The sequence below is a fragment of the Marmota marmota genome, unplaced genomic scaffold, assembly GCF_001458135.2.
Source record: "Marmota marmota marmota unplaced genomic scaffold, marMar, whole genome shotgun sequence".
Classification (NCBI taxonomy): domain Eukaryota; kingdom Metazoa; phylum Chordata; class Mammalia; order Rodentia; family Sciuridae; genus Marmota; species Marmota marmota.
Genome location: NW_025999961.1, coordinates 14,813,323 through 14,826,958, shown reverse-complemented (window position 1 = coordinate 14,826,958; position 13,636 = coordinate 14,813,323). Strand labels below are relative to the sequence as shown.

Sequence of the window (13,636 nt, the reverse complement as noted above, 5' to 3'; positions counted from 1 at the left end):
AGTCATATAGTGTGGAAATACTTCTCAGTCATATAAAATGGTAAAATTAATGAGTTTTACTGATTCATGAGTAAATATAAAATATAGATGCCCAATGGAACCAATTGAGGCCACAGCCTATTTATGAAAGGGTTCTGTTGAAAAGTCAAATCTTTCATCTCCTATTTAAAAATCCTTCTACTTTAGATTTAATATGATCTTTAGTTATGTAAATTCAAAATGAAAAAATATGCTAAGATAACATCAAACTGGTTAAACTTTTTAATTTCAAAAAAATGTTTTACTTATTTTATAATAAATAGGCCACCACTTCATCATTCTTCATTTTAAACAGATGCCACCACTACTTTGTCGTTCTTAACGGACAGTTTTATAGAGATGGTACAGGACTCTTTCCGAAATTATGCAGGATATTAAACTGTTCTTTGTATAACTGAAGTATTCACTCTACTGTTTTAATTACCTAAGTTTTCATTCAGCAACAAGCAAACCAAAGTGTTTCTCAATATATTTATCCATTTAGTGTTGAGAGATTTTTTTTTAACTGATGTAAATTCCTATTCATTTTTATATTCAAGGAGTATATATTTTATTTTTATTTTTCTCATAGGGAGTAATTACTAAGATATTGTTTATTTGTCTTTTTTAATATAAGAAATTTGTTGAATTTAAAACAGCTGATTTTCTCATTGCAAATATATCCCAGCTCCTAGATTTAAGATGTGATTGAAAATTTGAGAAGCATTATTCTAGTTTTTCTAGTGTTGGTATTGCTATATTATTCAAAAACACATAAGAGAATTTTAATTTCTGTATACTTTGTTCAGTGTAATATGCAAGAGTAGAGTAAGAGTTGGTTTGGGTTTTTACCAGTATTGTGTGCTTTGGAGAGATTTACAAACTTTCCTAATTTTACTCTGAATGCAATGTGATACAGTGAAATGACACCTTTCTTCATTCTCCTCAGCTTATGTAAACCCGAGTTTCATTTTTATATATCCTCACCCTACAGAGGAAAAGGAGAGAAGTATACAGTAAAATAAAACTAAATAAAAGATTTTGAAGATAAAACAACATTGAAAATATGTGCTTCAGAACATTGAGCATTTGAATGTATTTTAAGTGGGTTAAAAAAAGAGAAGCTCTGTTAAATTGAAGAATATATCATTTCATTCCTCTACTGCTGCTTAAAAGTTTGTCAGCCAAAAATTTAAAATAACTCATCTTTAAAATACAGCTATGTATTCATATGTAGGATATATATTTATGGATTTCCTAAATGTATTTAGTATACTTAAAAATATGATTTAAGTAGGAATTCATAATTCTTGCATTGCAATTCTAGGCTGAGATACAAAAGGGGAAACTTTCAAAAAATAATTTTAAGATCATATGGAAAATTAAAATACTACTGTTGATGTTTACATTCATATTATTTTTGCTCACTTCATTCTTCAAAGACCAATAATAAGTGCAAGATAAAGTTTTCTGAGAACCTACTGCATGTAATGCTTGAATAGTCTTATTACATGAGCTTTAACCAAAAGGATTCTGTATTTTAAATACAGTTGTCATTTTAATTTATTTTGAGTTTTCCATGCACTTTATTCAGCTGAATATTTTTCCATTATTCCTTTTTCATAAAATCATACACCATTTTTGATAAAGATATATATGTGTGTATGTATGTGTACATAAGCATATTTCATACAATCCAACACATAGATAGATGTTAGATAATTCAAAAATTGTGTTGCAAAACTTACTTCTTAGATTTAATAGATGTAGTCTATAGATTGTAGTGTTCTTTTACAGCAGAATAGGTTACTAGGTAGTGATTGCCCCTGGTGGATCCTTATTTAGAGATCACAGCAAGTTACAACATTGAATGTGACTCCAAGTATTCTGTCAGGCTTTGTAAGTACTGAATTGCTTGGTGTAATTTTCTAGGTGATGATAGTTATAACAATATGTTTTGACTGTTTCTTTAAAATTTAGCCAGAATCACCAATTCTCGCAGTCTTTACTTCTATGAGCATCTCAATCTGTTTCTTGGATTAATTTCAATGATGTTTTCACTGGGCTTTTTTTTTTTTTCCTTTTTTTTTTTATTGTTGGTNCTTCACTGGGCTTTTTTCAGCCTTACTTCCTAAGTCTGATTTTCCTCAAAGCATACAGAGTAAACTGACTCTATTAGAACAGAGGTGATTTGTGTATAACTCCCCTTATCATTACCAAGCTCAGAGTCCTTGACCTGACCTACAAGACCTCCATCATGGGACATTGATGACCTTGTCTCCAATCAACATTCCTTTTATTCACTGACCTTTCCAGTCTCTTTGTCCAGCACTCCCTCCTCAGAGGGAGATTTTGCAATTGTTGCTTAGTTTTTCTGAACACATGTAATGTACACAGTTGTTGTTCATCTGTCTTTATTCAGAAATATGCTTATATTTCACCATAGCCCAAAAGTCTTCTTGACCTTTACTATAAGACTGCCTTTCACATTCCTGTTATCTCTTTACCTTGATTTATGTCTATCAGCTTGAATCTATCATTGCTGATAGTGATATTTCATGTGTTAATTTTCTGATTTTCCCAATTGAATGGATGGAGCTGGAGAACAGGGAATGTGTCTATCTTTGAGTCCAAAATGGATCTGGGACACTGTGGCTACACCGTAAATATCCCTTGAATGATGAAGGGAAAGGTATAGTCACAGATTTATTTGGACAAGGAGTTTTATGCCAGTAAGATGAATGATTAATTTACCTCAGGAGGAAACACTGTTTGTCTTATTTAGAGATACATTTTCCAGATTGATTATCTGCATTATGTAATTCAATTTTAATAAGGCATTTCCATAGTTTTGTAAATCTCAAAGTCAATCCAATAAAAAAATGAAAAAAATATTTTCAAAAATTCAAACAAAAAATGATGTAGCACCTACTCACTATGAATCTTTCCTTGGACTGAAAAGGCATTCTTACTGATTAAGTAATAGTTAAGTTTTTTATAATTTATAACTGCAACACTTCCTTCAAACATTATATTTTTGACATCATAAAATAATAAAGAAATGTAACACTATTTCTTTCCAAATATATTTAAAAATAAAGATTTTCTGATTGACACTTAAACATCAGTTACAGGCATGGATGAAAAATAGGTGTCTATAAAAGTAAATATAAAATATAGAAAACTACATTGATGAATATAAAATACTTTTACAATAGCAAGATGAAGGAATATTTAAATTTAGATATGCATAATTTAGTATTAATTCTGTCCCTCAGATTAACTTTGTAAATCTCCTTAATTTAATGGTTAAATTTTAAGATATGATTAAATAAATTATTTTCTACCATTTTTAGTATTATTAGCGTATTAATATTTGTTACAGTAATTTCATTTGGATTGATTTTGAAAAATATTTAAATATTATTACTTTTACAAAAAAAATTAATAAGAATATTCACTGATATGTTACTGAGTAGAAAAGAGAAATACTAAATAACAATAGAGAAATAAACAAGAATCATACACATTTTTTCTTTGTGTATTTCTCAAATTCAGCATTAATGCATACTTTTAGATGGTATCGTGTGTTAACTAACTTCTGGACTAAGTACAATTTATGTACATTTGTGGGAATAAAAACAAAATGACTATATATATGAAGCTTACATTTACTTTTAAGATGATTTTCATTACAATTCATAGTGTTTCTTATTAAAATTCAGAGCTCCTAACAAATATGAAAAGAAAAGACTGATTAATAGCACTGACTTCAAAAATATTTCTTCTGGGTTGAAATGATCATAAATAGTAACAGACGTGACATGTACTGCAGTTTGAGTTTAAGAGAGTATACATTGTACAAGGAGAGGGGGAAAGAAAACCTAAATTTAATGAGGTTCACTTTTTTGCTACATTTCACTACTCAAAATTCATAGTTTTCTTCATTATAATGGAAGCAATCTACATGCGTACAATGGAATCAGGTTTCTTTCTCACATTTACACACTCCTTCATATGCCACTACCCAATAAAAGACAAAACTACATATTGGGCAAGTAATGACTTGTTTCAAGGGTCCGACTAACTTTGCTGTCCTCCTCTGCTGCCCCTTCCACTCTCCCTTTCTTTCTCTTTCTCTAAAGTTTGGCCAGAATCACAATTCTCTCAATCTCCACTACTATTAGCATCTAAATCTCTTTCTTGGATTATTTCAATGGTCTCTTCACTGGGATATTTCTAGCCTTACTTCCTAACTGATAAAAGTAAAAGTCTCTGTAGGCTTTTTTCTTACAGAATTCTCAAGTCCATTATTATCCTTTCTTATTTCTTCCACTTCTGCACTGAATAAAACTTACCCATAATAGTATTTCGCCACTGTGATATCAACTCTCATCAATAATGTGCTAACTTAGATATTTATGCTCTGTCTTCTCCAAAAAGTCATGAAATGTCAAGATCAACTTTGGTAGGATAAGAGTTATTGACTGTTTGTCATTTTTAAATTGATCATTTGTGTACATTTATTTCTATAAAATTAATTAGAAATTAAACTCTGATAAGAGTGTTAAAAAAGTACATAATCAAACTATTAGGCTTCATTATTCAATATAAATCCATATTTGTTAAATCATAGAATAGCACTATCTGTGGGAGTGAATCTTTCATAATTATAACATTTAATGTTTTATTTAAAATATTACTAATTAAAGGAAAATTAAAATTGCTTATACCCTTTCATTTTCTTTAATTATTATTAGATAGTAAACTGTCAAAACCTTTGTTTATGTACCTTTTTCAGTTTGATAACTCCTTCTTGTGTATCCTCATCTGTGACGATGTCAAACAAATTCCCTCCATCTCCGGGAACAATATTGTACTCAATTTCCGCATTTTGTCCAAAATCAGGATCCACAGCTCTTATTCTTCCAATAGCTGAGCCAACAGGAGAAGATTCAGGAACTTTCAGATGGAAGATGCCTGATAAAATATATGTAATTTGCATTGACAGTGAACTAGTAAAGAAAGATTATCAGGTTTGAAAAATGTAGACTGCACAAAGTAAATCAAATTCGGAACATTATAGAGCAAAATGCAAAGGCAATTTGCTGTTAAGGATTATGATTATATGTAATAACTTCATTTTCACTTCAGTAGACCTGCTTTTGATTTTTAAATGGGTATTATAAATAATAGAGTGTGCTATATTAAAATTACTATATGGAAATATTTTAATATGATTGATATCAAAGTATACCTTATATGTGAGGGTAAAAGTCTTCATAATTGTTACAAAAGTAATCAATACCAATAAAATAGAATCTAAAACACAACGAAAAGATATATATAATTAATAAATAGATGATAAATAGATAAAAGATAGATGGATAGTTATTTATGAATGTGAAGGTTATGTATCCAGAAAGTAATCATTACAATGACTGAATGTATCTTACAATGAACTGAAATGATAAGCTGTACACTAATACAAAATTCTACCTCGATGAATTTAAATAAAGCATATTGGAGACAAAGATTGAGCTCATTTTTTTAAAGAGGGAGAGAGAGAGAGAGAGAAATAGAGAGAGAGAGATAATTTTTTTTAATATTTATTTTTTAGTTTTCAGCTGACACATCTTTATTCGTATGTGGTGCATCGAACCCAGAGCCACGCGCATGCCAGGCGTCAGCTCATTTTTAATACATATTAACTCGGCATATTTTCTAATATTTAAACTGAATACATAAAGTTTGAACTCCCCAATTTTTTTTCTTTTTCTCATTAAAGGAGAAAAAATTAAAATGATCATTTTTACCACCAAATGGAATACTTACATTACATGAAATAAGTACTGGATCAGAAAAAATGAAAACAAAAGAATACTTATCTGTGGAAAATATTCCAAGACTATGAAAAATAGTAGAGGTAATTTAAAACCTTGTCAAAAATTTAAAGTGTGAGATGAAGAAAATAAGTAGGACATACTATTTTTTGAACATCTCATCAAAGTGAATATTAATGGGTTAAACAATAACATTCAAATCAAAGTTAAAAAAAAGAAAAGGAGGAAATTAAAAATGCAGATGCTAAAGTGAATGAAGAAGTTCAATGTTTTAATTTTGATACTGGAATTCCAGTTTCAAATTCTATAAATAAATTTTGAATGTCACTTTCCCATGGACAAACCAAGTGCAGTGATTAAGTTATTTTAGAATTCTAGTACATATGTGGATATTGAGTTATAAAGGCACTCAAGACTTTTCTTGCATGGTGAAGTTCACTCAACAAATTACTTTTAAAAATTATAATTATTTGCTTCAAGATGGCATGAAAAATTATTAATCATACCTGTTTGTAAATTAAGTCACTTCATTTTTCATTACCAATTATTTTTATAGAATATATAATTATTTCACAATCAGTTGCCAAACTTGGTAATCTCATCAGCCCTGGTAACAGTTAAATCTTGCCAGCTACCCTCTACCTCCCAAATATTTCCCACTTTTTTTTCTTGTAAATTATGTTGAAATCTGCCTTATTTTAACTGACATCGAAAGACCATCACCTCAATAGAACACACATTCCGTCTTAAGAGGGCTAAATATCCACCTATACCTTGTTTATTTGATACACAAGAAAAAAGGTATATATATATATATATATATATATATATATATTTGGGGTTGGTACCAGATATTGAATTCAGGGCACTCAACCACTTAGCCACATCCTCAGCCCTATTTTGTATTTTATTTAGAGACAAGGTCTCACCAAGTTGATAAGCGCCTTGCTTTTGCTGAGGCTGACTTTGAACTTGCAATGATCCTGCCTCAGTCTCCTGAGCTGCTGGGATTACAGGCATGAGCCACTGTGTCCCGCTAGAAGGTATAGTTTATAGTGACCTAAAATAATTGTGTATAAGTAATTAATTGTTTAGTATTATACATGTAAGATGACTTTCTAAAAGAATACACTATACAGTTTAAATAAGTAAATATACAATACAAACAAAAGATAATAAAACTTTCTAGTGACGATGTTGGAGCATTAATATAGACTTTATGAAGGAATCCTATTTAATGAAAGTCATAGTAATTGATCAAAGTAGCCATTTCTCATAAACTAGTATTGTTTTCATTAGGTTTTATTTGCCAAACAACACAGTTGCTGCCAGATGTTCAATGTTCACTAAATTTTAAGCAGGGTTTGAAACCTAGGCCACCAGATCAAATAAAAAAATCAAAAATGAAAGGATTAAATGTTTCCCAATTGTCTCCAAGAAGGATAAAGTGGGAAGTGGGACATTCAAGGGCAATCTGTCTTTTATCAAATAGTGACAAGTACCTAGTAGAAATTAATGTGACCATTGCCACCTACATTCTTCAGATCACAAATATTTCTCAATAAGTACAGAATTGAGGGACTCCTGAGTTTTGAGTAAGCATGAAGATGCTTGAATTTATTTTTAGTGTGGCAGTAAGGCATGGGGCATAGTCACTCAAGTTTTACTCAACTTCTCAGAGAGAAATTTCAGAGAAAAGGAACCGAGCATAGAAAATATGAGATATTTTTCACTTCCTTTTTAAATTTTTAATGTCTATTAAATGGAAATATGATTTATTAGGAAGTGAGTCTACAACATTTGATTCTCACTGTGTGATTGGGATAAAAATCAGAAGAATCAATAAAAGCCTTAAATTGACAGTATGATTAGTCACAGTCCAATCTCATGGTCCATCAGTGTTAGAGGCTTAAATTTTTTGCTGAAAAAATAGAGAAATGGAGGTTTAAGTTGAATGAGTACTATAAATCTCCCTCTATTAGGATATTTAGTTAGGAAATGTATTGTTAAACATTACAAAGTAAAGGACTAAAAATTGAGAGCAACAGCATGTTGGGTTGGTGAGGATACCTCCCTGAGGAGTGCAGGGCAGGTGTTGGATGATATATTTAGGAAAATAGGAGGATATAAAGAACATAGGGTATTTCTTCAGATACCTTCCAATATATTCAGTGAGAGCAGCTTCAAGTTGCGTATTAGATTTCATAAGGTAGCTTTTCATTTGAAAAGTATAGAAGCAAAAATAAATAAATTGTATATCGAGAAAAATAATAAAGCCTAGAGTCATGTCTACTGGATAATGGTTAGCGAGTATGGAAAGTCTAGCCAGAACTGAAACCCTCTATTGTGAGAAAAAGCACTTTAAACTTTGAAGGGTACCAAGTAATGCAGACTAGAGATGAAATAACCCCCCTTGAAGACACTATGCCAAGATATGAATTTTATGCTTTAAAAAAGAGCACTTTATGAGGCCATTAACAATAAATGTGAAGATAGCTATCCTTTGTAGTACTCTGTCAATATAAATTATAAGTTATCTAAGCAGTTCTTTTTGAAAATTGTCATCTCAGAGCATTCTTACAAATTTCATTAATATTTAATGGCTTTGGAAAACTTGTGATAAATTCAGAGTTGCATTGTCCATATATGGTTGATGTAACAGCATTTGACTAATCTGTATCCCTTAAAATTAAGACATAATAGAGTAAAGAAATTATTTATCACTTACATTTCTTCTGTGCATTGAGGTTTTAGTGCATGTAAAACTCAAATACACAGACAGTGGATTTTCTGTTCTTTACATAACAGACATATATTTCAATAAGATGAAAGATGTGCATGTTCATTAAGACAAGCATTGCTCTGTAAAATACTGCAGCTGGTAATAGAGGCTACAGAGTATGGAAAAAGTCAGAGAAGCTGTGCATTAGTCATGTCAGATTGTTTAGGTTCTGTCGGTTTATTTTCAACGACTTGACATATTATCATTTCTAGAATCTCAACAGCAATAAAGCTGGGGTCATTCAGATTAATTCAGAACTCTGAAGTAATCTTCAACTGTGCCAAAGTTGAATAGTTTATGATGTACTATGAAATTACACTGTCGTCATCTTCTGGGTGTCCTACTTTTGATGCATATGAAACATCTTAATGGCACTACCTGTACAACACAGATTAAGAAATAAAACAGATGACAAGAGATTGTACACACAGTAAAATATATATTTACATATTCATCGAATGCACAAATGATGCTTTTCCCAAATCCCTTGGGAAAGAAGAAATATTACAGGTAATGATCTAAAGTGGAATTTTAGTGATCAAATTTATATATTTTCCTTCAATTTTTCCCTTTTAGAAAATTCAGAAGCATTAACGAAACTATCAAGAGAGATATATTTACTTAAAAGAATATAAATAATGTTTTAATTTACTGAGAAAATATAAGATATAACCAAATATATTAAATGAATGAACAAATTATAAATATCATGAAAACTTTCAGCAATGTGAAAATTTTTAAAAAATATGAAATAAATTGTTACAAATTTACTTTTGAAATACATTTTATATTTAAAGCAATAAGTCTTCAGATAACAAAAAAAAATTGTGTAAGAGCTCAACATTCAAATATTTATAAAGATCATGTATATATGACAGGTAATAATTGGTGCTTAAAAATACTAGAAGTTCATTGGATTAGATTAATGAGAATGAAGGGAAGGGAGAGATGGGAATAGGAAAGACCACAGAATAATTTGGACATAATTTTCCTATGTTCTTATATGAATATACAACCACTATAACTACACATTGGAAACCAAAAAAATGGGAAGTTATACTCCATGTATGTATAATATGTCAAAATATATTTTACTGTCATGTATAACTAAAAAGAACAAATAAAAAATTTAAATACTAGAATGCTAGAAATATGAAATGTTTAAGAATTGATAAGAATTATTAAACATTTTAAGAACTCAAAACTGTATCCTTGAGCCCACCTAAATAATTTTACAATTTTTTAAAAGTTTACATTTATTATTCAGAATGTGTATATGCATATACATACACAATCACCTAACTGTAGATTACATAATTAGATTTAGACATAGAATTGTTTAAAGAATGATCCTGTATGCTTTTTCCTTGAAATGCCATCTAATTGCACCTAATTGCATATGATTTGATTTCTTAAGCAAATGTAATAATACACAAATAATGTAGTATGTAAAGAACATACCAAGAGAGCAAACAACATCTTTGTAAATAAAAAAAGAAGAAATTTATAGAAACTTTACCTATATCTCTGTGATCTTGGGCAAAATATTTAGTGATTCTTTTATTTGTAAGATTGGTGTAATAATAATTTTGATTCACTGTGTAGATTTATTTTCAAAAATTCACTGGTACAATAGTAAATAAAATTTAGTATTATATATATATATAAATATAATTTATATTATCCATTAGTACTAATTAAAGTTGAAATAATATTTTTATTGATAATGTCCCCATAAATATGCATTATAATATTTTTTTCTATATGAATAACAATAAGAAAGAGAAAGCTGCATATAAATGTGTGAGAATGAAAGTGAGAGAATGCTGAAAAATTATTTTAAATTTTACTGAAATATTTATTTTCTTGTTCTGAAAATTGGAGAATTCAGGAATAACAAAATATTTTGATAGTTTAGTAATATTTTATGTCCTCTGTCTTCAAAATCCTAAAGCAGTTTTTTAATTAAAAAAAAATAAAGTCCACAAAAAAAGACCTTTCTGATGACAAAATTGAATTCAAGCTGGTCTTTAACCAAACACATTAAACATCTGTAAATAGGACCTCAGAAATGACAAATCTATCCCTACTCATTCTCAGAATGTCTATGAGACCAGTGACAATAAATGTGAAGAGAACTAGCGTTCATTCTACTCTACTGATATAAGTTTTCTAAAAAAGTTTTGAAATTTTTCATCTTAAATATGCTCACAAACTTATCATTACCTAAAGCCATTGAGAAACTTGTATCAATTGAAAGAGAAGCATTTTCTAGCAATGATTGACTTAACAAAAGTGCAGGCTGAACACGTTTTAAAATGTCAAGGATTGGGCACCAACAACTTAACTATTTTAGTTAAATTATTTCCCCTTTAAAATACAATAGTAGAAAAAAAATAAAGGAAATTCAAAGAACTCAGAAGAGGAAAGGAAAACAAAATGTTTGTAAAATCGAGTGCAAGTTAGAAATGCTTATATCTAATACAATCTCAGTTCTCAAAAACTAAAAGAGAAAAGAGTGTTTACAAATGTTCTAAATGTCCCTTCTAAATTGTACATACATGTACATGAATTGCTAAGTATATATCTAAAATTAATGGATTAAGTTTTATAAATTCTATGTAATGATAGCAATAAATCTTTTCTAAGAGTGATAAGAACTCATCCATCTACAACTTCTGGTTCTATGCAAATAAAACAATATAGGGCCAGATGTAAATCATATTTATATAGTAAGTTAATTACTTAGCATGCCTATAATTCAGGTAAGAGATTAGGTCCAACTGCAGCTTCTAGTAGCTTTGTCCACAGGATGATGAAGACAATATAAAAATGAATAAACAGATTTTTTATAGTTTTGTCTTTTTTCAGAATTCAATAATTTTCTTTTGAATGATTACATAAGAGCATAAATTTGTACATATTTATGAAGTTCCCCATCTTACTTTTAAAAATATGTATATATTGTGTAATGTTCAAATGAGTTTAAACATATATAGGAGTGTTAACAATTTAGTGTCATTGAAGAATTTAATTGAAAAATCACAAATATTAATCTAGCATGGCAACCTCAAAGGTCTGAAGCAATGTTTATAATTCTATTTCATGTGTGATATTTAGACTGAGAGTCTGAACTGAGCCAGCTTGATATTGGGTCTGTGAGGTCATCTAATAGGAAACAATCCACAGAACCATCAATCCATAGAATCAATCCACAGAAACAACCACATGAAAAAGCTAATAGGCTAAGAATTTCCTGCCTTATAATTTTCTTTGTTCAGCTGCTCCCACTGTGATCTATCAACTCCAATATCAGAAGGACCACTGGTATATTAATCTGTATAGATTCTCATCTTGTTCCTGTCCTTTCCATATCCACTTGAAAAGCCTGATTTATCATTTCAATAAAATATTAACCTGTGGCCTACATATATTTCCAATGCCCCCCACCTTTTTTGTACCAGGGATTGAACTCAGGGATGCTTAAACATTGAGCCACATCCCCAGCCCTTTATCATATTTCATTTAGCGACAGGGTCTTGCTGAGTTGCTCAGGGTCTTGCTAAATTGCTGAGGCTGGATTTGAACTTGTGATTCCCCTGCCTCAGCCTCCCAAGCTGCTGGCATTACAGGGGTAAGCCACCGTGCCTGGTTCTGACATTCTTTTATTACTATATCTGACAAAAGCCAACCCTTAATAGTCATAATTAATCTTCTAAAGAGGAGAGACATATGACTAAGAAAAAACAAGAAAGACAGCTAGATATTGGTTTAAATTATGATCATTAACCTCGAATTCACCTTCCTCATTGCTTGCAAAGTATGCAGATGCTAAAGTAACTACCGTTCTCTTTTCATTTCTATTTTAAACCAATCCACTCTCCACAAACTCAGCTTTACTAACTTCACTAATTCTTTTCCCAGATAAAGACTGTGAACTGTATTTCACAGAATGAAATTAGAATGGTGTTATGTAGATTTTTCACTTTCCCAAACCTGCAAACAATCCCTCACTAATATTCCTGTTATTGGAATAGGTACAGCATGTTCCTTTTTCTCCTTCTGCCCCTCTCCATTTACTCAATGAATGTCTTCCCTTGGATGAAAACAATGTTGAGCCAAAACATCATCTGCAGCAGTAACTACAATATAGTGGTCAGTTTTTTGTTCCCCATTAGTACTCCAAGGTATTACTCCCCAACTGTAGGACACAGCAAACCTAGGGGTTTGGTGTGTCCTTGTTTTAAGGTATAGTTTTGCTTCTCCAGGTCTGATTTATCTGAATGGCAATGAGTGAAGGGCTCTTGGAAGCATCTCATCCTGCAACCCCCAAGAGCAAGGAATTGCCTCTACTTTGATAGAACACTGCCTCACCCTCCAGATCCCTCAGTGATGCACTCCACACACAGATTCTCAATTAGAGGAAATCTCCTTTGTAGGACTTAAAATGACTCTTGGGTATTTTTCCCTTCTGCAGCCACATCTTTACCCTTCCTTTTGTTATCATGTAATTATTTTTACAAACAGCTTTCCTTGGGTACTTCAACATTCTTAAACATATGGCAAACACTATCCCAAGGAATTGCTCCCTGTCTGGGAAAATAACAGCAGCCATTGTGATCTGCCCTGGTTGCCGGGGAGGCTCTTCTCCACATACCTGAGGCCAGGAAAAGAGCAACCACACTCCTTACTTTGATTATATGGGGACTCTTCATCACTCTCTCAAAGAATACCTCTGCATAAACTTTTTCTATTATTCCCCCATACTCTATAAAAAGCGTTTTTTTTTTTTTTTTAAATCACAAAATATCTTGTTCTGACTAATGACTCAAACAGTCTTAAATGCATCCTGAGATTTTCATTTTAAATTCTACATTTGACTTGGGACAATAGTTGGCTAGATGATATTCACTGCATTTTAGCATCATGGTAAAAACTTCAATAATAAACTTTTATTACATCTGTAAGCATCCCCCTCCAGCTTTTTAGCCAA

The 13,636-nt window shown here is 30.7% G+C and overlaps 1 protein-coding gene across 4 annotated transcripts in view; it reads right to left on the bottom strand.

The window, feature by feature from the left end:
- Positions 1–13,636, bottom strand: part of Cdh12 (cadherin 12) — a 939,940-nt gene that overhangs the window by 60,051 nt on the left and 866,253 nt on the right. For all 4 annotated transcript variants that reach the window (XM_048802957.1, XM_015496396.2, XM_048802958.1 and 1 more), the window contains one exon: positions 4,811–4,998. In XM_048802957.1, the coding sequence (XP_048658914.1) occupies positions 4,811–4,998 (188 nt within the window). The remainder of the gene's footprint in view (positions 1–4,810; positions 4,999–13,636) is intronic.